Source organism: Microcaecilia unicolor, chromosome 11 (assembly GCF_901765095.1).
Source record: "Microcaecilia unicolor chromosome 11, aMicUni1.1, whole genome shotgun sequence".
In the NCBI taxonomy this organism is placed as follows: domain Eukaryota; kingdom Metazoa; phylum Chordata; class Amphibia; order Gymnophiona; family Siphonopidae; genus Microcaecilia; species Microcaecilia unicolor.
Window position 1 is genome coordinate 203,877,894 of NC_044041.1, and position 21,835 is coordinate 203,899,728.

The following is a 21,835-nucleotide window of genomic DNA, read 5'->3' on the forward strand; positions in this document are numbered from 1 at the left end:
GTGGGGATGCTGAGCCCTACCAGCCAAGTAAATAGACTACTGCTGCTCCCCACTCCTTGTTTCCACCTCTGGGCAGCAGGCTGGGACTTCTCGAGCATGTGAGAGAAGTTCCAGCATGCTGCTCAGAGCAAGAAGTTGGGAGTGGTGGCAGTCCATTTATTGGCTGCCAGCAAAGGTATGCCTAGTGTGCCCGCACGAAGGGAGGGAGGGAGGAGAGGCAAGTGTTGCTCCCCCACCCCCCTGGCCCTTCCAACTGCAGAGCTGGCTATGTCCGGAAAAAGAGCCTGTTGTTAAAAATTTACCAGCACACCCCTGCGTCCACATATCAACTGTACAACCAACCTCATTAAGTCCATGCATCCCTTCTTAGTATTGTATCAGGCTTCAGAGAAAAATATGTTGTGCTCATACAGTAATTGTAAAAATGATGCCTGATGAATGGGAGTCTTGCTCCAGTAGACCAGTTTACACTGTGGGCCCTCCTCCCCCACCTTTCTTCTGGCTGAGGTATGGCTTATGGGGTAGAAGTGGTGCCTTGCGGGCCAAGCAACGAAATGCACTAGGCTTTTTCACACAAGTTTGTGGGTGCGGAGATGTAATAAAAGGCGTTTGCTTATGAGTTTTTCTTGTGCAAAGCCTTGTGGAGACACCAGGGCATGATAGTGAGGCTTGTCTGCACAGATGCAGAGCACGCGAGGAAGGCTGAAAGGCTGAGCTGAACGCCGAGGAGGAGTAAAACATCAGCTGGTTCTTTCTGTGGTCACGTTAGTGGGATTTCATGCCTGTGTCTTCCCTGTACTACTAGGATGTAAGACCCACAACTTTATTTTTTCTTGGTTTCACAAAGAGCATAGGTGAAAGATAAAAGGAGACAGAACTGAGGAGGGCCGTGCGCTGGCCTTTTTCTATAACTGGGTGCCATTTCTAGAATTTGAGGGTGGATGTGAGAGAGAGAAGCAATCCCCAAAAAGAAACCAAGTCATTTTTTTGCTCCTGCTGTCTATACAGCCATCCCAGATACACAGCACATACCACACGCTGTGATAATAAAAGGACACGCAGAGGAATCTCGTTTGTGCCAATACTTTATTTCAAGTTCGGATTTGTCAATAGGCAAAAACAAACATTGATCTCTGAGTTACCACTGTACACGAGAGCTTCAGTTTCACATACTCAGTGTTGACCAATAAACGCTATTTTGCCACACTGATTCTTCACTTTTTCAGTGTGCTTCTACTTCTGGACTGCTCTGGTATCTTTTGTCTCTCCTTCTGTTCATGAAACATTCCCCCCCCCCCCCCAACACACACACACAAGCACAGGGCAGCTGCTCACTGCGACCTCAGATTAACTGATGGGCACAGGGTGGTCTTCTTAGCTTGGGCATGTAGGACGGAGCAGAGCTTCAGGCGTTTAGTAGAAAGACTAGGGCATGACTTTTTCCAGGGGAGGAAACAGGGGCGTAGCCAGACACCTACATTTGGTGGGCACCACCAAGATGGGTGGGCAGAAGAACTCTGCCCTGTCCCACAAGTGATTTGATCTCTCACTCTCTCGCCTGAATGCCATATGGTCTCTCAAACATCCCCCCTACCCCGCATGCCTTTTACATAGCAGATTTTCAATGGCAGCGAGCAGCAACTAATACACACTGCTCATGTTGGCCCCACAGTCTTCCCTCTGATGCAACTTCCTGTTTCCGCATAGGAGGGAATACATCAGAGGGACAGTTGTTGGGAGTTTTTGGCTGGTGGGGCTTGGGGATCCCTGCCAGACACATCATAGGTGTGCTGTTACTGGGTGTGCAGTTACTATGCCAATGGGAGGAAATAGAAGAAAGCAATTGAAGCTGCTACGAGGAGTGGGCTCTTTTAAGTGACGGCAGGGTCTTCAGTGTGTTGAGTAATTGATGGCAGTTTTGATTTGTGTATTAGTTTTATTTATGGTTTTATCGCATCTACTATACATGCTTTTTTTTACTCTGTACATCATTTGGGCAGGTCCGTTTTGATTGGGGGGGGGGGGGGGAGGGCAGGCTATTAATTAATAAATGAAAAGAAATGAAAACAAGAAAACAACATTGAGTTCTGTTCCCTTCCCGTCCAGGGTGGTAGGATGTATGAAAGGAGGCAGAACACAGAATCCCGTCAGGAGTAAGACTAGCTAAAACACTCTTTGGCTAGTAAATGGAGGAACATTTTATTAATTTATAACATTTATAAGCTGCATCTAACACTTGACACAGCTTCAGCTCGCTTCATTGTTCTGATTGAAACAGAGCGACTTCTTACAACAGGGATCTTAAAATAAGAGCCCAATTAAATTACAACCAGTCATTTCTACTAGTTACAGTTACTCAAGTGCATTTAAGAAAAATCAGAAGGGTTTGCAATCCTGACCAGCGGGTATTTGCGTTATGAAATTAACAGTTTATATCTCTCAGTTTCACAGATTGTATTGTGGCTTTGGCAGCACAAGTCGAGATGCCCAATTCCACCCCAAGGGGTCATTTGCTAACAATTATTGTATACTAGTCTGCTGTTAACCGCATGCCATTTGCCATGAAAATAGGCCCAGTGGCAAATAACACATGTGAGAACTCTTAGTAAATGACCCCGTAAATGTTAGTAAAGGATGACTCTAACAAAACAAAGACAAACAACCTCTTTCATACTCAAAGTGAACAGTGCTCCTAAATCCATAAGAACATCAGAGTTAGCCATACTGGGTCAGACCAATGGTCCATCTAGCCCAGTATCCTGTTTCCAACAGTGTCCAAGCCAGGCCACAAGTACTGCCCATATGCTTTGAGGTTCAGTGGACAGAAAAAAATAGAGAGGAAGAATCTCCACAGAAAACCAGATGGGAAAAGAAGCAGCAACGACCAGTAGGAGAGCTGATGAGCAACTCAGAATTCCACTAGATTAGAACATTTACTGTAGCTCCCAACAGTTCGAAATGCTAACAGTCCTTTAAATACCAAAATACTGAAAGAAAGCTTGATGATTTTAGAGGACCTTTGGCATTTTGAACTAATGTTGGCAAATCACAGTTTGACGCAGGCACATTATACTGAAACATGGTCTATATCGGGCCTCCTTATCTGGTGGAGTCCTGAGTCATTCATGAACTCCTCCTACTGGTCATGATCCCTCGAGGTTCAGTGGAAGATTTCATGAAGTTTTCAGGCATTTATAATTCTTATGATCTCCGCCAAATTGGACCTGAATACCAAACCCAGTGTAGTCTAGGATGTGAGCAAAATAAACAAATGTCTCAGAACATGGCATCAGTAGTAGTTCAAGGTGATGTTTTTGTAAACTTTCTTTGTAAACTGGTAATAATGAGGGCAAAGAACCTCTGGCCAGCTGAGACAGATCATTGTCAAATGTTTTTTGGGGAACGAGATGAAAAGATGAACATTTTGCGTGGGAAGCAGAAGTGGAAACGGTCATTGAGGATGTCTGTTTGAGAATTACATCTTCTCAAGAAAGATGTCCACATGTCGGTTCTCCCAAATGTATATTACTGGTACTGATCCTTTCACATTATATCAAAAACCTACACTAATTCTCAGAATTGCTATAAAACTGCCAACAAGGTTCAAAGAGGGAAATCATTGCTTGCCTGAGTGGATGAAAACCAATGGAGACGATATTTGATATCATCTGACAGGTCAATGGCATTCACTCCTAACCCTTGAGCACTATGAGTAGGTCAGGTTTTCAGGCTCTCTTTAATGATTATGCATCAGATATATTTGTATACAATGGAGAGTGTATGCATGCAAATCTTCCTTATGCGTGTTTGTTAGGGATAGCCTGGAAACCTGACTCATTTATGGCCCTTGAGGAGTTGGGGGTGAATGCCCCTGCCCTAGAGACATCCAGGGGTGCTGGTAAATTGTTAACAGGGGGCTCTCTCTCGCCAGCAAAGTAAAAGAGAATTCAGGAGGGGCCCAAGCCCACATTTTGGGATCCATTTGTTAAAGTAGCCATGGAGAACCGGCTCCCAAAATTCTTAAAAACTTAACAAACAGCTCTCGAGAGCCTGTGAGAGCCTGCTCCAGCACACCACTGGTCAGACATCGGAACTGAGGGTCCATATATTCAGTTGGGAAAGCCAGGACTGGGTCCGCCAGACTTTACGTTCATAAACTTTACCTAACGTTTGACAGTATGTTCTTCAAACATTTTTTTTGTTTGAAGAATCTGCAGCATATCATCAGGGAAAGAAGATCTTCTCTGGATAAGGATGCCAGAATGTTTAAAAGAATGATTTTTCAGCAAGCCTTTTTCCAAAGTAAACTTTTGATGTCTCACTCCTCCTTCCCAGACTTGTCTAGTTTCAGTGCGTATTAATTTGTTGACCTTAAACATACTGTTGTTTAGAAGCAGAGCTGCTAGCTCTACTCGACAGCTTTTTGTGATCTCCCAAGGACTGGGTGTGCACACCTACTGGTGAGAAAGCACTGTGGGATGACTGCTCCAGAGCTGGCTTGCTTCTGTTGTGCCCTGCCAGGTGATTCTCCATGTTGAAGTTGCTCCAGTTCTCCTCATTAGCCATTTTGTAGCCTGTGAAGGGAGAATGGTCTTCATTCATAGGAGGGCAAAGGTAGGATATGTTCTGGAATGGAGCACTGGACAGGTTATATGCTTTCTGTGGGGCACTGTTGATGTCTCTCGCAGATGTACTAGGTGGACACATTTTCACATTATGAAGCATGCACTTGCAAATAAGGTGGACAAGTTCCATCAGGTTGAGGACCAGTGAAACCAGAGACACCACCAACATGAAGAGGATGAAGATGGTCTTCTCGGTAGGGCGTGAATTGAAGCAATCCACTTTGTGGGGACAAGGTTCCCTTTCACATACATACAATGGGGCCATCATAAAGCCATACAAGTACCATTGCCCAAGGAGAAATCCAGCTTCAAAGAAACTTTTGAAGATGACACTTACAGTGTATGTCAACATCAAGGCACCCTGAATCTTCACTTTGCCATCTTCCTGCACACAGATCTTCGATAACTTCTTCTCAATGTCTGCAATTTGCATATCAACTTGCAGATCTTTTGTCTGGAGGGCTCGGAGACTGCTCTCCTTCTGTTTCAGCTTCTCATCTTGTCTGGCCAGGTAGATCACATGAGCAAGATACACCAGTGTTGGCGTGCTGACAAACAAGAATTGCAGAACCCAGAATCGGATGTGGGAGATGGGGAAGGCCTTGTCGTAGCAAACATTTGTGCAACCTGGCTGCTCAGTGTTGCAAAGAAACTCTGACTGTTCATCCCCCCAGACAGACTCTCCAGCCAGCCCCAAAATTAAAATGCGGAAAATGAAGAGCACCATCAGCCAGACCTTGCCGATGGCAGTGGAATGCTCCTGCACTTGGTCCAACAGTTTCTCCAAGAAGCCCCAGTCTCCCATTCTCTTTGGATATTGTATCTGTAAATTACAAATAGTTTGTTAGTTTTGTTTATTTTAAATCAAGATTAGTTCACAATTCAATGAAAAATAAAGATCCGTATGATACCATTCGCTTTTTCTACTTTACATTTGGTTTTCTGTGTGTTCTGCAGCTTGTAGTCTCAGAGCTGGTGGACCATAGAGCAGTTGTCTAGAACATCCTATTCTTGCAACATTTACCCTAATGCTAAATGCTCATAGTTCCTGGTCCCTAGGCCTTGGGTTCCAATAACTGTACAGCACAGATGACTTTCTCAATAACACAATAAACTGGGATAAGCAGTATAAAATGTTTTGTACTTTTTGGGATCTTGCCAGGTATTTGTGATCTGGATTGGCCACTGTTGGACACAGGATGCTGGGCTTGATGGACCTTCAGTCTTTCCCAGTATGGCAATGCACTTATGACTGGGAGCTCATTTTCAAAGCATTTAGACTTAAAATGTTCTACAGGTTACTATTGTAACTTTGTAAGTCTAAGTGCTTTGAAAATACACAGTGCATTATGAAATGTCACCACAGAACGAATCTACTGTTATCAACATCCAATGTTTCTCGTAAGTTCTGTAAAACAAGCTTGCTCTCCTTTTAACTGTGGGAATGTGCTGAAGCCATCATATGGGGTGGGGCACACAGGTTTCATGGGACTTCTATGAGACAACTTCCCTGCATGGTTCAATTCAAAGGAGGGCTACTGCACACCCCCCAGTTAGAGCATTGGTAGCAGACTCCCGTGCAGTTTACTACTACTGCTACTTATCATTTCTAAAGCGCTACTAGACGTACGCAGCGCTGTACACTTGAACATGAAGAGACAGTCCCTGCTTGACAGAGTTTATAATCTAATCAAGACAGACAAACAGGACAAACAAGAGATAAGAAAATAAGTCCATAAGCCATTATATTAAGATGGATTTGAGGAAAATCCACTGCTTATTTCTAGGATAAGCAGTAAAAAAAAATCTATTTTATTGTTTTGGGTGTCCTGACAGGTACCCTTAACCTGGATTGGCCACAGAATCCAGGGACTCTACCATGAAGGTGAATGGCAGCTCCCTTGTTCAGTGCTTCTCAATCCTTTTCTGAAGGTAGTCAGGTTCTCAGGATTGCCTCAATAAATGAGATAGCATTGCATGCAACGGTTATTAAGTCTATGCAGGTTTATCTCATGCGTATTCACTGTGATAATCTTGGAAACTTGACTGCCTCCAGGAGAGGGGTGAGAAGCACTGCCCTAAACTGAACTGGTAGAAATATTTTTGTCCTTTCTCACTTCGTTGTCCCATTGACAACCACATCACTTCTCAGCTTTTCTTGGCAGTGATCCAGGTGCAGGGTCTGAATGAGTTGAGTATAGACCCCTCTTGACCTTCTGACTGAGTCTAAGAATCTAGACAATACAGAAGAGAGGGGGAGGGAGACCTTTGGGGCCCCAAACTGTTTGGACTCTGACCAAACCAGGATAGGTTTAATTTACCCTTAAATAAAATGATGACCTCCCAGAGCCCAACATGTTCAACAGTTTGTCATTACTGCTGCTGTAGATGTACCAGTGACTAGTCACATGCAATTAATATGAACACATAAGGAATCCAAATAAAACATCAGATCTCTCACTCGACTATTGCTGATCCCTTCTGTAACTCTTTGCCACTTTCCATTGTCCTTTTTTCCAACCTTTCATGACTGTGATGACCTGTACAGAAACAACCTGTATAAACACATCACATCCTTCCTATAACTTTGCAAACACAATTCTGCAAAATCTCTCTCTGGAAAACAAAACAAACCCAGAAGCATGGTGGCCACTGATTACAATCTTGCCCCTGGTTCTTTAATCCTCTGCTAAAAACAAAAGCTGAAGTGTACCACTGAGGGGTAATGCTGTCATGATCCTGTTTTCATTTGACTTAAAAAAAAATTATCAGCAAATGCCTGGACTAGGGAGGACATCCCCAGTGCTAATTACTGTAACATTGTGTTGATTTTACTGTGTTGTACATGTGTTTTTTTTCCCCTAGGTATTTCTTCTTTCCTGGTGATGTGTTAAAGGGGTTGCTTGGGAGGTGGTAAATGGAACTGAATTAGCTAGCCCAGATTGGAGGAAAACCACCAATACAGTGACTGCATTTACTGCATGGCCAGCTCTTTTTCTTCTCAGGGTATTCAGAGCTCATTTTCTGAATCCCAGGAACATGGGGAAATGTGGGCTGGCTAGCCGCTTTCACCAGGAACACACATGTGGTGGACAGAAGGACAGAAATATGGCTGAAGAAATGAGTAACCGGGCAATCGGGAACTCGGTGGCTGCCTTCAGCTGTGTTTCAAGTGAATTCTGAGAGAGACTTGGAGAAGGGGATAAATGGAAATCTGGTCATATTTTTTAGCCAGTTGAGGGAACCCTTCTCCTGAAGAGAAAGTGGATGCTGTGGTGGTAAGTTTACAAGTCTTCAACATTTGAACAAAAGCTTATGGGTACTGCTTTGGTACAGAACACCAAGACATGCGCATGTATAACACATTAAAGATAATTTTTACCAGTAATGAAGGAGGGAAAAGCCCGTAAGCCATTATGAGGATGGACTCGGGGAAAATCCACTGCTTATTTCTAGGATAAACAATTGTGCCTGTGCTCTGTCGAGCATCAAAATATAACAAAATATTTAAACACACATGAATACAAGTGTATTGCTTCTTCAGCTTATTGAGAGTGGAGTAGTCTCATATGTAACACACGATAAAGATTATTTGATTTTTCACCCAATGACTGGGTGTATTATCTGTGTGTATTGTCTAATCATTGACTTAACCTCCACCACCCTTTGCTAATCTTGTATATGAAAATATATTTCTGTTTATCAATATGCTATCAGGTTAAGTCAATGATTAGACAATACACACAGATAATACACCCAGTCATTGGGTGAAAAATCAAATAATCTTTATCGTGTGTTATATATGAGACTACTCCACTCTCAATAAGCTGAAGAAGCAATACACTTGTATTCATGTGTGTTTAAATATTTTGTTATATTTTTAGGATAAGCAGCATAAAATCTGTTTTACTCTTCTGGGATCTTGCAAGGTACCTGTGACCTGGATGGGCCGCTGTTGGAAACAGGATACTGGGCTTGATGGACCTTTGGACTGTCCTAGAAAGGCAATGCTTATGGTCTTAACCTGCAGCACATTCAGTGCTTTCCATTCTGTATTTCTGCCATGGTCCTTGCTAGACCACAGGTAAATTAATTGCTTGTAGGATTCGCCCTCCCCTCCCCCCCTACAAAGTGACAGGGACTTACAGTTTCAAAATATTTGGGTATTTATGGTCATCTGACTCTATTATATAAAAAGGACAGAAGAGGTTTAAGGTCCATGATACCGCGATGTATGCCAAAATATTCAAATCTTTGAACTATACGTGCAGGCTTATATTTTTAGAGGTCCCAGAATGTAGTAGATTAATGTTAAATTTGATAATCTACTCAAAGCTTAGTACAATAAAGTACAAGCAATGATACATTTAAATAAATATAAGACAGCAAATAAAACAATTTTAAAATGCTATCAGTCAATAAACCCCCTACCATTATGGGGTGTTAACCTCTTGGGCTCGATATGGGCTTTAAAGTAAGATCTGCCACTCTGCCATCCCACTCTCTAACTTAGCTTTGCTACACTCATCACTTACCTTCCGTCCACTCAAGGCATCAAAAGTCAGAGTCTCTTTATCTCAGTATTTCCTGACTTGTTTCCATTAACTATTGAGAGCAGAGCAGCTCATCTGTGCTTTTCAGGCAGGACTGGGAGTATTTCTGGAATTCTGTGACAAAATGCTCAAAACTTCCAGGCTGATACCTGGCTATTTATAGATCTTTCCAAATACTATGAGTTCTCAAACCAGGAACCACTTCAAGGGACACTGCATCTCTTGAGTTCCTCTCTCCTACTGACATGACAAGAGACTGATTTACATGTCAATCCTCTGTCCCTGCTTGGTTTTAAATACAGTCTTTCTGTTGGTTTTATGAAGGACAGAGATCTGAAAAAAAGGTGACGAAAAAGATGATCCAGTGATATGATGGGGGGGGGGGGGGGGGCAGTCTTAACTAAGTAGGCTTTTGTTTCAGACTTTGGGGATAGAATTAAAATAAAATATAACTGATATTATTATTACAAGAGCAAATTGACTGTTGGTGAGTTATATTGTTTTCATTCAAATGCATTGTTTATCTTGGTAAAATTAATAGAAAAAGTAATTGATGTCACTATTCGTGATCCTTAGAAATATTTTTATGCACTAGAATTCAATCTATTTCATGCAACAGACTCAAAAACACTGGAACTGACATCTGCATGTGATGTATTGCACAGTACCAGAAACTGGACTGTATTTTAATACAGAGTTCTAATAACTAAAATAGTGCAAAGGCAGTTTCGCTTACCTGTGTAGCTGGCTCAGCAGTGACGTTCCTGTGGTGATTGGCTGCCTGTTTTCCAGCACAGGAGAGGTAGAAGCATGATCAGTAGTTTTGAGGTTGGAAGGGCTCTCTTAACAGTCATATAAATATGTCAGAAAGACCGTAGAAAGGGAGGAGGCGAGGAACCTTTGCCAATGACTCTGGGCTGGATTATTCCTGAGGGAAAAGCCTGTGAAATTTGAGGGTAGGCTGGAGGTGGTGCAGGAAACTAGGGGCCAGGCTCTGGGCTGGAGAAGGGGAGGCGCAGAATGTTAGGGGCGTGGCTGTTGGAGGTGCCATGGGATGCAGTAAGTGGTCTGATGCAGAGAGATCTAAACATTCACCAGATAGAAAAGGCAAGGGACCAAACAGTACCGATGTTAGATTTTTCCTTATTTTAGAATTCCTCCAGGCCATCTACTGCCCGGGGCTTGGATGACATCTTTTTAGGGTCTTCCGCTGTACACCTGACTAAAAGGTTGGTTTGTTTTGTGCTTTTGACTAGGTCCTGCTATTTGGATATTACTGGTGTGAACTGTATCCATGCTCAGACTATAGCTGTACCGAATTGCATATTTTAATATTCGGCCGAATATGAATAACGGGCATTGAGCTGTAACATAACAAATAATAAAGAATCAACATTGAATCAGCGATCAAGTGTTTATTTCAGTAGGATTTAGCACAGTGGAGCTCCAGATTATTTATATTCGAATTTAAATCACTATTCAGCCAAATAAAAATAATGTATTCAGGGCACTATTTGGATGGAATACGAATATTCATTACAGCCCTACCTCAGACCTCGTTAAATTCATTCCCTTGTCTTTACAGAAGTTGTCAGAATTTCCAGAGCCTTTCAATAGTAATTGTGGTATCTGAAAAGAACACTTTCAGTATTAGACAGGTTGGGGAATTACCGCGGAACGTTTGTAATCTGGAGAGTTGTTTGCATTCTCAATTTTGTGTGAGTGTGTTTTTGGGGTGGGGTGGGGTTGGGGAGGAGCCCTCTGGGAAGTTTAGTCCCCCTGATTTCTAGCATTAAATAAAATACAAATCTACTTAACCCAGAATGAGAAAACCAGAACTGGAGTGCACCAGTAGATAACAAACAAACCAGCAAACAAACCAGAAGGTATCCTCTTAACCAAAGTCCACAAAACGAAGATGGGGGTAGACCAATGTGCTTCCAAAGCAAGTGGTTTATTGATGAAAATTTTTCTTCACCCAACACATAATTAAACTCTGGAATTCGTTGCCGGAAGCTTAGCAGAGTTTAAAAAGGGGTTAGGCGGTTTCCTAAAGAACAAGTCCATAAACCGCTACTAAATGGACTTGGGAAAAATCCACAATTCCAGGAATAACATGTATAAAATGTTAGTACGTTTGGGAAGCTTGCCAGGTGCCCTTGGCCTGGATTGGCCGCTGTCGTGGACAGGATGCTGGGCTCGATGGACCCTCGGTCTTTTCCCAGTGTGGCATTACTTATGTACTTATGTACTTATGTCCTCTACTTGGCTCACTTTTATTACATAGAGCAGTGATTTAACCTATTGTGATGTCATAGTGGCTCATTCCACCAATAAGAGCCAACCTCATTAGTGATGTCACAATGGCTTGATTGTATAGAATGTTTGTACGTTTGGGAAGCTCGTCAGGTGCCCTTGGCCTGGATTGGCCGCTGTCGTGGACAGGATGCTGGGCTCGATGGACCCTTGGTCTTTTCCCAGTGTGGCATTACTTATGTACTTATGAATAATGGCTAAAAATGACTCAACGCAATCCTGCGTTTCAGTGCCTGATGCGCCTGCCTCAGGATTCAAACCTATATTTTTCAAAGATACTGACGAGCTGAGCATAGATAAATAGCATATTTATGCCCAGTTCGTCAGTATCTTTGAAAAATATAGGCTTGAATCCTGAGGCAGGCGCATCAGGCACCGAAATGCAGGACTTTTAGCCATTATTCATCAATAAACCACTTGCTTTGGAAGCACTTTGGTCTACCCCCATCTTCGTTTTGTGCACCAGTAGATAGCAGAATGAGCCAATGCAAAGTAAGACACTTTTATCTGGTTTTCTTTTATAAGTTCGGGTTTCAACACATTTGGGGAACAGCTGCTAAAAAAAAAAAACTCCATCCTTACACAGGATGAAATAAATTACAGCTGAACAGAAATGTCTGGTGGTATCTTTTTGTCGGAAGTGTTGTGGTACGGTCTGCTCACACTGTGCACGAGATAATTTTGACAGCTGATGGATGATTCATTAGACATTTTTAAAACTAGAATACAATCTGCAAACCTGAAAGCAGCTAATAGGGCCGACCAGGGGAAAGCAACCCTTATTAGGAGAAATGCCTCTCAGATCCAAGTATATTAAGAGATATCTTACTTTTAGAAAAGGTTCTGTGGACTCTGTTGGCAGAGGATGTGGTCGAGGTGACCAACGTAGCAGGCTTCGAAAGAGGACTGAACAAGTTCCTGGAGGAAGTATCCTTAAAATATTACAGTCACGAACAGTCGGCAAACTGCTGTACTGGAAAGTGGTCACCAAAAGGAAGGAGTAGAGCAATGAAACTTCTCACAGATGGTGTTCGAACCAAAGTTTATTCAAAATTCTTCTAAAACATTGATGACAACCCGTCACCAATGTTTTAGAAGAATTTTGAATAAACTTTGGTTCGAACACCATCTGTGAGAAGTTTCATTGCTCTACGCCTTCCTTAAAATATTAGCCAGATAGACTTGGGAGAGCCACTGCTCACCCCTGGACATGACCTATGGGAGATAGATCTCATTTCAGGTATTTGTGACCTAGACTGGCCACTGTTAGAGACAGGATACTGGGCTTGATGGACCTTGGTCTGACTCAGCATGACTTCCCTTATATTCCCGTATTCTGTTCAATGGATGTTCCCTGTATCAGCAAGGGGTCTTCTCCATGGTAAGCTAATGTACAGCTCAAGCCATAGAGTCCTTTCACCTAACATGACCATAAAGCAATAGCTACCCCTTTAACTAAGGTGGGGGGGGGGGGCACCTTGATATGCAAGATTTTCCCAACACCCTTCTTCAGTTCCTTCTGAAATCCTAATCTTTTAAAAGTCATCAGAAGCTTGATACGTTCAGGTAAGAGCTGGAACTACAGCCATGGATCTCACTGCTCAGTTCCATTAGGAGCAGATCTCTACAAAGTATTGTGTCTGGGATAAATCCAGACATCGGGGTCTGTGTGTGAATGTGAAAAGAAAATAATTCTGATCCCTCAGCCAATAAATGTGCTGATTTAATTTGCAGTGGCCACAATGGCCATATGCGCATGTGCGCATATAGATATTACGGCCATACGCAATATATTTTTTTAACAGCACAGTTCCCTCCCAAGCACTGGAGCTCAGGTCTTTGTAGTTGGGTCTCACAGATATGGCACAGTTTGGCAAAACATTTCACTTAAAACTCTGACGATCTATTCTTAACACACACAAACCATGTCCTAACATAGTAAATGATGGCAGATAAAGACCTGTACGGTCCATCCAGTCTGCCCAACAAGATAAACTCATTTTACATGGTATGTGATACTTTATACCTGAGTTTGATTTGTCCTTGCCTTTCTCAGGGCACAGACCGTAGAAGTCTGCCCAGCACTGTTCTTGTACTAAAAGTTCTGAAGATTCTGGAATCCTAAAGAGTTACAAGATTCTGGAATCCCAATTAGTAGCAACATTCCATGTAGAACCCCAAAGAGTAACACAGTAACATAGTAAATGATGGCAGATAAAGACCTGTACGGTCCATCCAGTCTGCCCAACAAGATAAACTCATTTTACATGGTATGTGATACTTTATACCCGAGTTTGATTTGTCCTTGCCTTTCTCAGGGCACAGACCGAGAAGTCTGCCCAGCACTGTTCTTGTACTAAAAGTTCTGAAGATTCTGGAATCCTAAAGAGTTACAAGATTCTGGAATCCCAATTAGTAGCAACATTCCATGTAGAACCCCAAAAAGTAACATAGTAAATGACGGCAGATAAAGACCTGAACGGTCCATCCAGTCTGCCCAACAAGATAAACTCATTTTACATGGTGTGCGATGCTTTATACGTGCACCCAAGTTTGATTTGTCCTTTCCATTCTCAGGGCACAGACCGTAGAAGTCTACCCAGCACTGTTCTTGTACTAAGTTCTGGAGCTAACGTCAAAGCCCCTTAACATTCACACTCCAGCCCATCCCTATCTAAATAGAAACAGGTGTTACTGGTGGAAATACAGTATGGGAGGAATTCTATAAATGATACTTAAAAATAGGCACTGGAAAAGATCATCACTTCATGCTATTCTTCAAAGGGTTGGCGCTTTCTGGAACGGTGCGTAGCAACCGACTCTGGGCGCCAGACCTACGCCTGCTGAAACCTGGTGTAAATTACAGGGTCCAAGTTGGACACAGAAACCCATAATTCTATAACAACCTTTTAAAATGCCCAGGCCCCTCCCGCACCACACTCCTTTTTGGGTTGTGTGCTTTGGGCATTGGAGCCGACTCTGTGGGTGCTTGAGCACCCCCAATATTGAGAAGATTCCTTGTATGTGTCCAGGGAGGGGTTATTTCCATTGGGCTTAGCACCCCCAATAATTTTGAAAAGTTGGCTCCTATGGTTGTGGGATTTCGGCACACAGTCAGATGAACACACAAACTGTATTTAAAGTCAATCGTTGATGGTTAACAGCTTGTAGCCAATTAAACTGCACATACATTTTGGAAGCACGCCCAAATTTGGGTGCCATATATAGAATCTAGGGGAAAGACAGAACCCAACTTCTGGCTTCTTTGTCTCGCTCTACCTTTATGGGATAAGCTTATTTCTACCTAGGACATTGTAGTTTAATTCTGTGCTGGTAAAATCACAGGGGCCCTTAGACTAAGCTGCATTAAGAAGTAGGCTTAGCATAGGGGCGGCCCAAGGCACTCTGCCCCTCTGAGGCAGGGATGAGATGCTGCCCCTGTCCCCACCATCTCCCCCCTTCCCTCCTCAACCCTCTTCCCCACGTTTACCTTATATTTTTTTTCCAAAAGACAGCAGCGCCAGTGATTCCCATAGACTGCCCTGCCGTGGTGCCACCGGAACTGGCCTCTTGGCTCTAGTGCGTCCCGCCTCTGAGGAAACAGGAAGTTACATAAAGAGGCGGGCTGCAGTAGGGAGAAGAGGCCAGTTCTGGTCCATCTCAGGGTGATTCAGATAGTCATGGACATTTTTGGTCCTCTGCCATTGACAGCTAAACCCTGTACCTTGTTGAAAGTTTCGAGGAGTTTTAAGCCAGAATAGCATTAATTCAGGAAATTTCCTTTTAAATATAAGCTTTTATCCTGTATGATAACAGATGCGGACTCCATTGTGTACCCATGGATAGCTACATGTACAACACAGGACATGCTCAACTGCTTCTAAATGTAATATGAATACAACCTATGCATAGGAGGCACATATGACATAATCAGTGATGCTGTTACCTCGTGTCTTCCTTGATCAGCAAATTAGATGTCTACACATGAATGAGGGAGAAAGAAGGAAGATCCCCACGTAGCTGATGAGATTGTCACCTTGAATGAACGAATGAGTAGAAATGGTATCAATAGGGCAACTGCCTTATTTGATGTGTTCAACACTCCTCTCCGTGCTACCCTGAGATAGAGTAATTGCATGTCATCACCGCAAGAAAGCAGCTGTTGAGTTAACACGATTTCCTCATGCAGTAATTTATAGGGAGGGTCTGTGCTATTCTTTCTTACGATCTTCTACCAACACATGCCGTGATATGCAAAAGAGCAAAAAATAAGTGAGAGTGAGGAAGAGCTTGCCTCAGGCTAAGAAAGCCTAATGTCACTACTTGTGGTGGTTGCTTAAATTAAATATATTTTTGTTTTGAAGCAGCCCTGCTGGATGGCTTTTCAGGATCTCCAAAGGAATGGCTAGCCGCAGCTGTTGGAGAGAAGGAACTATCAGATGAATGGTTCAAGGTGGGACTGATTTTGCTGAGCATTGCCAGGTGATGCTCTGTGTTGAAATTGGTCCAGTTCTGCTCACTTGACATGTTGTTATAGGCTGGTGCTGAAGGATGATTCTCTGACATGGAGAGGCAGCAGCAACGATCATTCAGAAAGGAGTTGGTTGAACCCTCAGGTAACTTCGGTGGGACACTGTTGATATCTCTCAGAGATGAGCTAGGTGGACACGTTTTCATACGGTGATGCGCACACTTGCAAATAAGGTGGACAAGTTCCATCAGGTTGAGGACCAGTGAAAGCAGAGACACCACCAACATGAAGAGGATGAAGATGGTCTTCTCGGTAGGGCGTGAATTGAAGCAATCCACTTTGTGGGGACAAGGTTTCCTTTCACATACATACAATGGGGCCATCATAAAGCCATACAAGTACCATTGGCCAAGGAGAAATCCAGCTTCAAAGAAACTTTTGAAGATGACACTTACAGTGTATGTCAACATCAAGGCACCCTGAATCTTCACTTTGCCATCTTCCTGCACACAGATCTTCGATAACTTCTTCTCAATGTCTGCAATTTGCATATCAACTTGCAAATCTTTTGTCTGCAGGGCTCGAAGATTGCTCTCCTTCTGTTTCAGCTTCTCATCTTGTCTGGCCAGGTGGATCACATGAGCAAGATACACCAGTGTTGGCGTGCTGACAAACAAGAATTGCAGAACCCAGAAACGGATGTGGGAGATGGGGAAGGCCTTGTCGTAGCAAACATTTGTGCAACCTGGCTGCTTGGTATTGCAAAGAAACTCTGACTGTTCATCCCCCCAGACAGACTCTCCAGCCAGCCCCAAAATTAAAATGCGGAAAATGAAGAGCACCATCAGCCAGACCTTGCCTATGGCAGTGGAATGCACCTGCACTTGGTCCAACAGTTTCTCCAAGAAGCCCCAGTCTCCCATTCTCTTTTGATGTGGTACCTGTAAATTAGAAGATAGTTCATGGTCAGGTGCTCTATGTGCAACGTTCCCCTAATTCTAGAAAGTTGTGTGCGCAAATTTGCACGTGTAGGTTATAGAATAAGGTCAATTGTGCACGCAACTTCAAGGGGGTATGGACCTGGGAGGGGCATGGCCAGGTCAGGGGAATGGTCATGGAATAATTGCCTCCAGTTAGGTGCCAGCAATATGCCAGCCTAAGTTAGTCATGTAAATATGGTGTTACAAATGTTGCACGTACGAACGATATTATAGAATTTGCGAGAAGCGCGAATCATTCGGGCGTCTACGTTTAGGCAACCTTTTAAGAATTACCCCCCTGAGTGCCCATTTTGTTTGAAAATAAGTACATAAGTACATAAGTAATGCCATACTGGGAAAAGACCAAGGGTCCATCGAGCCCAGCATCCTGTCCACGACAGCGGCCAATCCAGGCCAAGGGCACCTGGCAAGCTTCCCAAACGTACAAACATTCTATATATGTTATTCCTGGAATTGTGGATTTTTCCCAAGTCCATTTAGTAGCGGTTTATGGACTTGTCCTTTAGGAAACCGTCCAACCCCTTTTTAAACTCTGCTAAGCTAACTGCCTTCACCACATTTTCCGGCAATGAATTCCAGAGTTTAATTACACGTTGGGTGAAGAAAACTTTTCTCCGATTTGTTTTAAATTTACTACACTGTAGTTTCATCGCATGCCCCCTAGTCCTAGTATTTTTGGAAAGCGTGAACAGACGCTTCACATCCACCTGTTCCACTCCACTCATTATTTTATATACCTCTATCATGTCTCCCTTCAGCCGTCTCTTCTCCAAGCTGAATAGCCCTAGCCTCCTTAGTCTTTCTTCATAGGGAAGTCGTCCCATCCCCGCTATCATTTTAGTTGTCCCATCCCCGCTGAAATCTTTGAGGTACGTATTTAAAATGATTTACCCAGGCAGCAGAGGCTCTCACCTGGGTAAATCGTTTTGGTGGCTCTGCCGCTGATATGCAGAGGCTTTTAACCAGACGGTGCCAGCAAATATCAGCTGTGACCACTGTGGCGTTACCTGGTTAGTGCCAGGGCAGTCTGGGGGGTAGAATTAGGCTGGAGCAAGGACTTACCTGGTCTGAATATTGGCCGTGACAGCTGCAAGTGAGCCAGATAATCAATGATGGCGCCTGGATTGAATAGCCGGATCTAATAAACTGTGCCTGCCAGTGGCTTTACAATCGCTGACCAGGGCCGCCGAGAGGGGGTGGCAGGGGGGGGGGAGACAAAATTCCCTGAGCCTTCAAGGGGGTCCCGGCACCGCAGTCCCACCCGCCCTTAGCTCCGTCGTCGACCGTCTGCCACCGGGCCAGGCCCCCTGCATTGAAATCACAGCACCTCTCACCTTCATGTGAAAGCGCTGCAGGCAGCAGCAGATCGCCTCCCTTCGAGCCTCCTTCCCTCCCTGTGCCCCGCCCTCATCTGACGTAACTTCCGTGAGGGGCGGGGCACATGGAGGGAAGGAGGCCCGAAGGGAGGCGATCTGCTGCTGCCTGCAGCGCTTTCATACGGAAGTGAGAGGCGCTGTGATTTCAATGCAGGGGGTCTGGGCCAGTGGCGGACCGGGCGGTGGGGGCTGGCCCAGTCTCTGACCGTTGCAGGCTGTTTCTAGGCAGAAAAAACAATTTCTACTGCAGAGGCAGATCTGCGGAAACATGGAAACACCACAAACGCCTGCTGTGCACTCTGAAGGGCTAATTTTGCAGCAGGGTGGCCAGGCAGGGAAGGAACAGGGGCACCTCTTCTGCTTTGAATCTCTAAAGCTGCCCACCGGAAAAACTGCCTGTCTGTTCCAAGTTAGGTGAAACTTTGAGCATGTGTGTGTCAGTAAGAATTAATACTTATGTGTGCATTTCATAAGGTAGGTGCATAACTGCTGATCCCAGGAACATCCCACATATGCACTTATTGTGTACATATGGCTGCAGGGCACCCACGGAGGGTGGCAGAGCAGCAGAGCCAGTGCAGAGGCCTCATTTGCATAAAACACATGGCCAGCCCAGAGCATTGTTACAAGCTTTTTAAGATTAACCCCTAAAGCACCAAATAGCATTTGCAGCACCATTTGAGCAGGGTTTAGGTTTTCTCACAGGATCAAATCTCAAATATACTTTGCAAGGTTTTACTTTGAAATTAAGAGTTCATGAGCTATGGTTAAGATACCTGTAAAACTGAGGCTTTAGCTAAATAAAATTACAAGCCAGTAAGGTGTCCTATTTCTTGTTAAGCTAAAATTCTTGCTATTTGCTACTCAGTGTGTGGAAATCTTACAGCAAACTTCTAATCTATTCCTCACCAGCTGCAGCCCTGCTTTGCTAACAGTAAAAATAAAACAGAGTTTAGGTGCTACAGAAAGTTCAAGATCCTGTGAGGCTTTTCCTAAATTTCTCTCTGGGCAAAAGAGCCCCAGGATTTCTTTCTGTGGAATATTTTCCACTTGCAGGAGAGGGAAGATTGGGCAGAAGAGGAGCCGTCGAAGCTTCCTGCAACTTTCTCTGCTCTGGTTCTGTTCAGACCTTCCATTTGGACCTAAGGAAGCCGAGAGAACCAGCAGGAAAAGAGACAGAGAGGGAGAGAAAGCGTGAGGGAAGCTGCCAAAGAAGGAGACGGTGGCATATTTGGACATAGTTATGCAAAGTGACGAGAGCCAGAATGGGTTTGGGTAGGGATGAGAACAAGCAGAGACGCCCCCCTCCCAGGGTCCCGGGCTCTATGTCTGCTCAGTGTCACCGGGGGGGGGGGGGGGGGGGGGGGGGGAGACATACAGAGCCCTGTCACTTGCAGGAACATCATTCTTGTGCAAGAGACAGTTCCTTTAGCAGGGAAGAGAGAGGCAGAATCGAGCACTTGGAGAAAGGAACAGATGTAGGAATATAATCCTATTAATTAAAAAAAAAAAACATAGTGAAACGTGTGAAAATCTCTGGCTGTATCCTAGGGGATTGGGGGGGGGGGGGGGGAGTGTGATCATCTTTTTCTGACAGATTATTTCTGAAGCCTCCACCTCCCTCCCGGAGCAGTCAAGACTGTCTCTTCCTGCATCTCGTAATTAAAGCAGCCCAGAAGTTTTCCTGCACTTACCCGCCCTTGCCAGGGGAGCTTCAGACCGATTCGTCCAACATGGCAAAAAGAGACCTTCTTGAATCACATCCCTGTGACAGCAAAGCGAATCTGAAGAGGAGAGAGAGATCTTGGAAGCTCAGGGTAGATGATTCCAAAGAGGGAAAGTCAGGGATGCACTGGGCACTGGGGGCTGGGCAGGACTCAGGAGGAGGATCTTGAACGAGGGTTGGGGATATGACAGACAGAGCCAGGGAGGGAGCTGTCTGGTACCGGTTCCAACCCAATATCCATAAATCAGCAGAGTATTCCTAGTAAAGAATTTGGAGACGGAAGAATCAAAGACATTACAGAGGATATGTTGGTTTATTTCATAGTAACGACCTTTCCACTCAAGCGTGTGCATTTTCTTAGTGATTCTTTTAGCCTTCCCAGAAAACCATCCAGAGTGGTGTACAAAACAGATTTAAAAATACAGCACTTGGAACATAATAAAAACATAGCATTAACAGTCACACAAAACCATAATAACCAACCCAGAAATACACTATAAGTACCCATATCAAGGCTCCTTTCAGCTAATGAAGGGAGATGATATACTGGCTTTCTGTGGCTTTTTGTAACTACATTCAAAGCGGTTTACATATTTTCAGGTACTTATTTTGTACCAGGGGCAATGGAGGGTTAAGTGACTTGCCCAGAGTCACTAGGAGCTGCAGTGGGAATCGAGCCCAGTTCCCCAGGATCAAAGTCCACTACACTAACCACTAGGCTACTCCTCCACTCATTCCACCAATAAGAGCCAACCTCATCAGTGATGTCACAATGGCTTGATTGCCCGATACTTGGCTCACTTCTGATATTGTGATGTCATAAGGGAAAGGAGGAAAGGGAAATGGGACTTGATATACCGTCTTTCTGAGGTTTTTGCAACTACATTCAAAGCGGTTTACATATTTTCAGGTACTTATTTTGTACCAGGGGCAATGGAGGGTTAAGTGACTTGCCCAGAGTCACAAAGAGCTGCAGTGGGAATTGAATTCAGTTCCCCAGGATCAAAGTCCTCTGTACTAACCACCAGGCTGCTCCTCCACTCATTCCACCAATAAGAGCCAACCTCATCAGTTATGTCACAATGGCTTAAAGTCCATTGCACTAACCACTAGGCTACTCCTCCACTCATTCCACCAATAAGAGCCAACCTTATCAGTGATGTCACAATGGCTTGATTGCCTGATACTTGGCTCACTTGGATATTGTGATGTCATAAGGGAAAGAGGGAAAGGGAACTGGGACTTGATATACCACCTTTCTGAGGTTTTTGCAACTACATTCAAAGCGGTTTACATATATTCAGGTACTTATTTTGTACCAGGGGCAATGGAGGGTTAAGTGACTTGCCCAGAGTCACAAGGAGCTGCAGTGGGAATCAAACTCAGTTCCCCAGGATCAAAGTCCATTGCACTAACCACTAGGCTACTCCTCCACTCATTCCACCAATAAGAGCCAACCTCATCAGTGATGTCACAATGGCTTGATTGCCCGATACTTGGCTCACTTCTGATATTGTGATGTCATAAGGGAAAGGGGGAAAGGGGAAATGGGACTTGATATACCGCCTTTCTGAGGTTTTTGCAACTACATTCAAAGCGGTTTACATATATTCAGGTACTTATTTTGTACCAGGGGCAATGGAGGGTTAAGTGACTTGCCCAGAGTCACAAGGAGCTGCACTGGGAATTGAACTCAGTCCCCCAGGATCAAAGTCCACTGCACTAACCACTAGGCTACTCCTCCACTCATTCCACCAATAAGAGCCA

At 44.1% G+C, this 21,835-nt stretch overlaps 2 protein-coding genes across 4 annotated transcripts; both read right to left on the minus strand.

Annotated features, from left to right (window-relative positions):
• Nucleotides 1-4,008: 4,008 nt before the first annotated feature.
• Nucleotides 4,009-20,117, minus strand: LOC115479598 (gap junction alpha-4 protein-like). Of its 3 annotated transcripts, none has more exons than XM_030217608.1 (2): nt 20,037-20,117; nt 4,009-5,448 (listed from the first exon to the last, which is right to left on the minus strand). In XM_030217608.1, exon 2 carries the CDS (start codon nt 5,428-5,430, stop codon nt 4,372-4,374), a length of 1,059 nt encoding a protein of 352 aa, XP_030073468.1. In that variant the 5' UTR covers nt 5,431-5,448; nt 20,037-20,117; the 3' UTR covers nt 4,009-4,371. The 3 variants fall into 3 exon arrangements, with proteins under 3 accessions (XP_030073468.1, XP_030073466.1, XP_030073467.1); XM_030217606.1 differs by lacking the exon at nt 20,037-20,117 and adding an exon at nt 15,441-15,526; XM_030217607.1 differs by lacking the exon at nt 20,037-20,117 and adding an exon at nt 9,915-10,224.
• Nucleotides 15,816-20,121, minus strand: LOC115479599 (gap junction alpha-4 protein-like). The gene is made up of 2 exons (XM_030217609.1): nt 20,037-20,121; nt 15,816-16,906 (listed from the first exon to the last, which is right to left on the minus strand). The coding sequence occupies exon 2, from the start codon at nt 16,886-16,888 to the stop codon at nt 15,836-15,838; it is 1,053 nt and encodes a 350-aa protein (XP_030073469.1). The 5' UTR covers nt 16,889-16,906; nt 20,037-20,121; the 3' UTR covers nt 15,816-15,835.
• Nucleotides 20,122-21,835: the final 1,714 nt, after the last annotated feature.

Coding starts and splice junctions, on each gene's coding strand:
- LOC115479599 (XM_030217609.1), bottom strand. CDS start 16,888: ATGGGAGACTGGGGCTTCTTGGAGAAACTGTTGGACCAAGTGCAGGTG.
- LOC115479598 (XM_030217608.1), bottom strand. CDS start 5,430: ATGGGAGACTGGGGCTTCTTGGAGAAACTGTTGGACCAAGTGCAGGAG.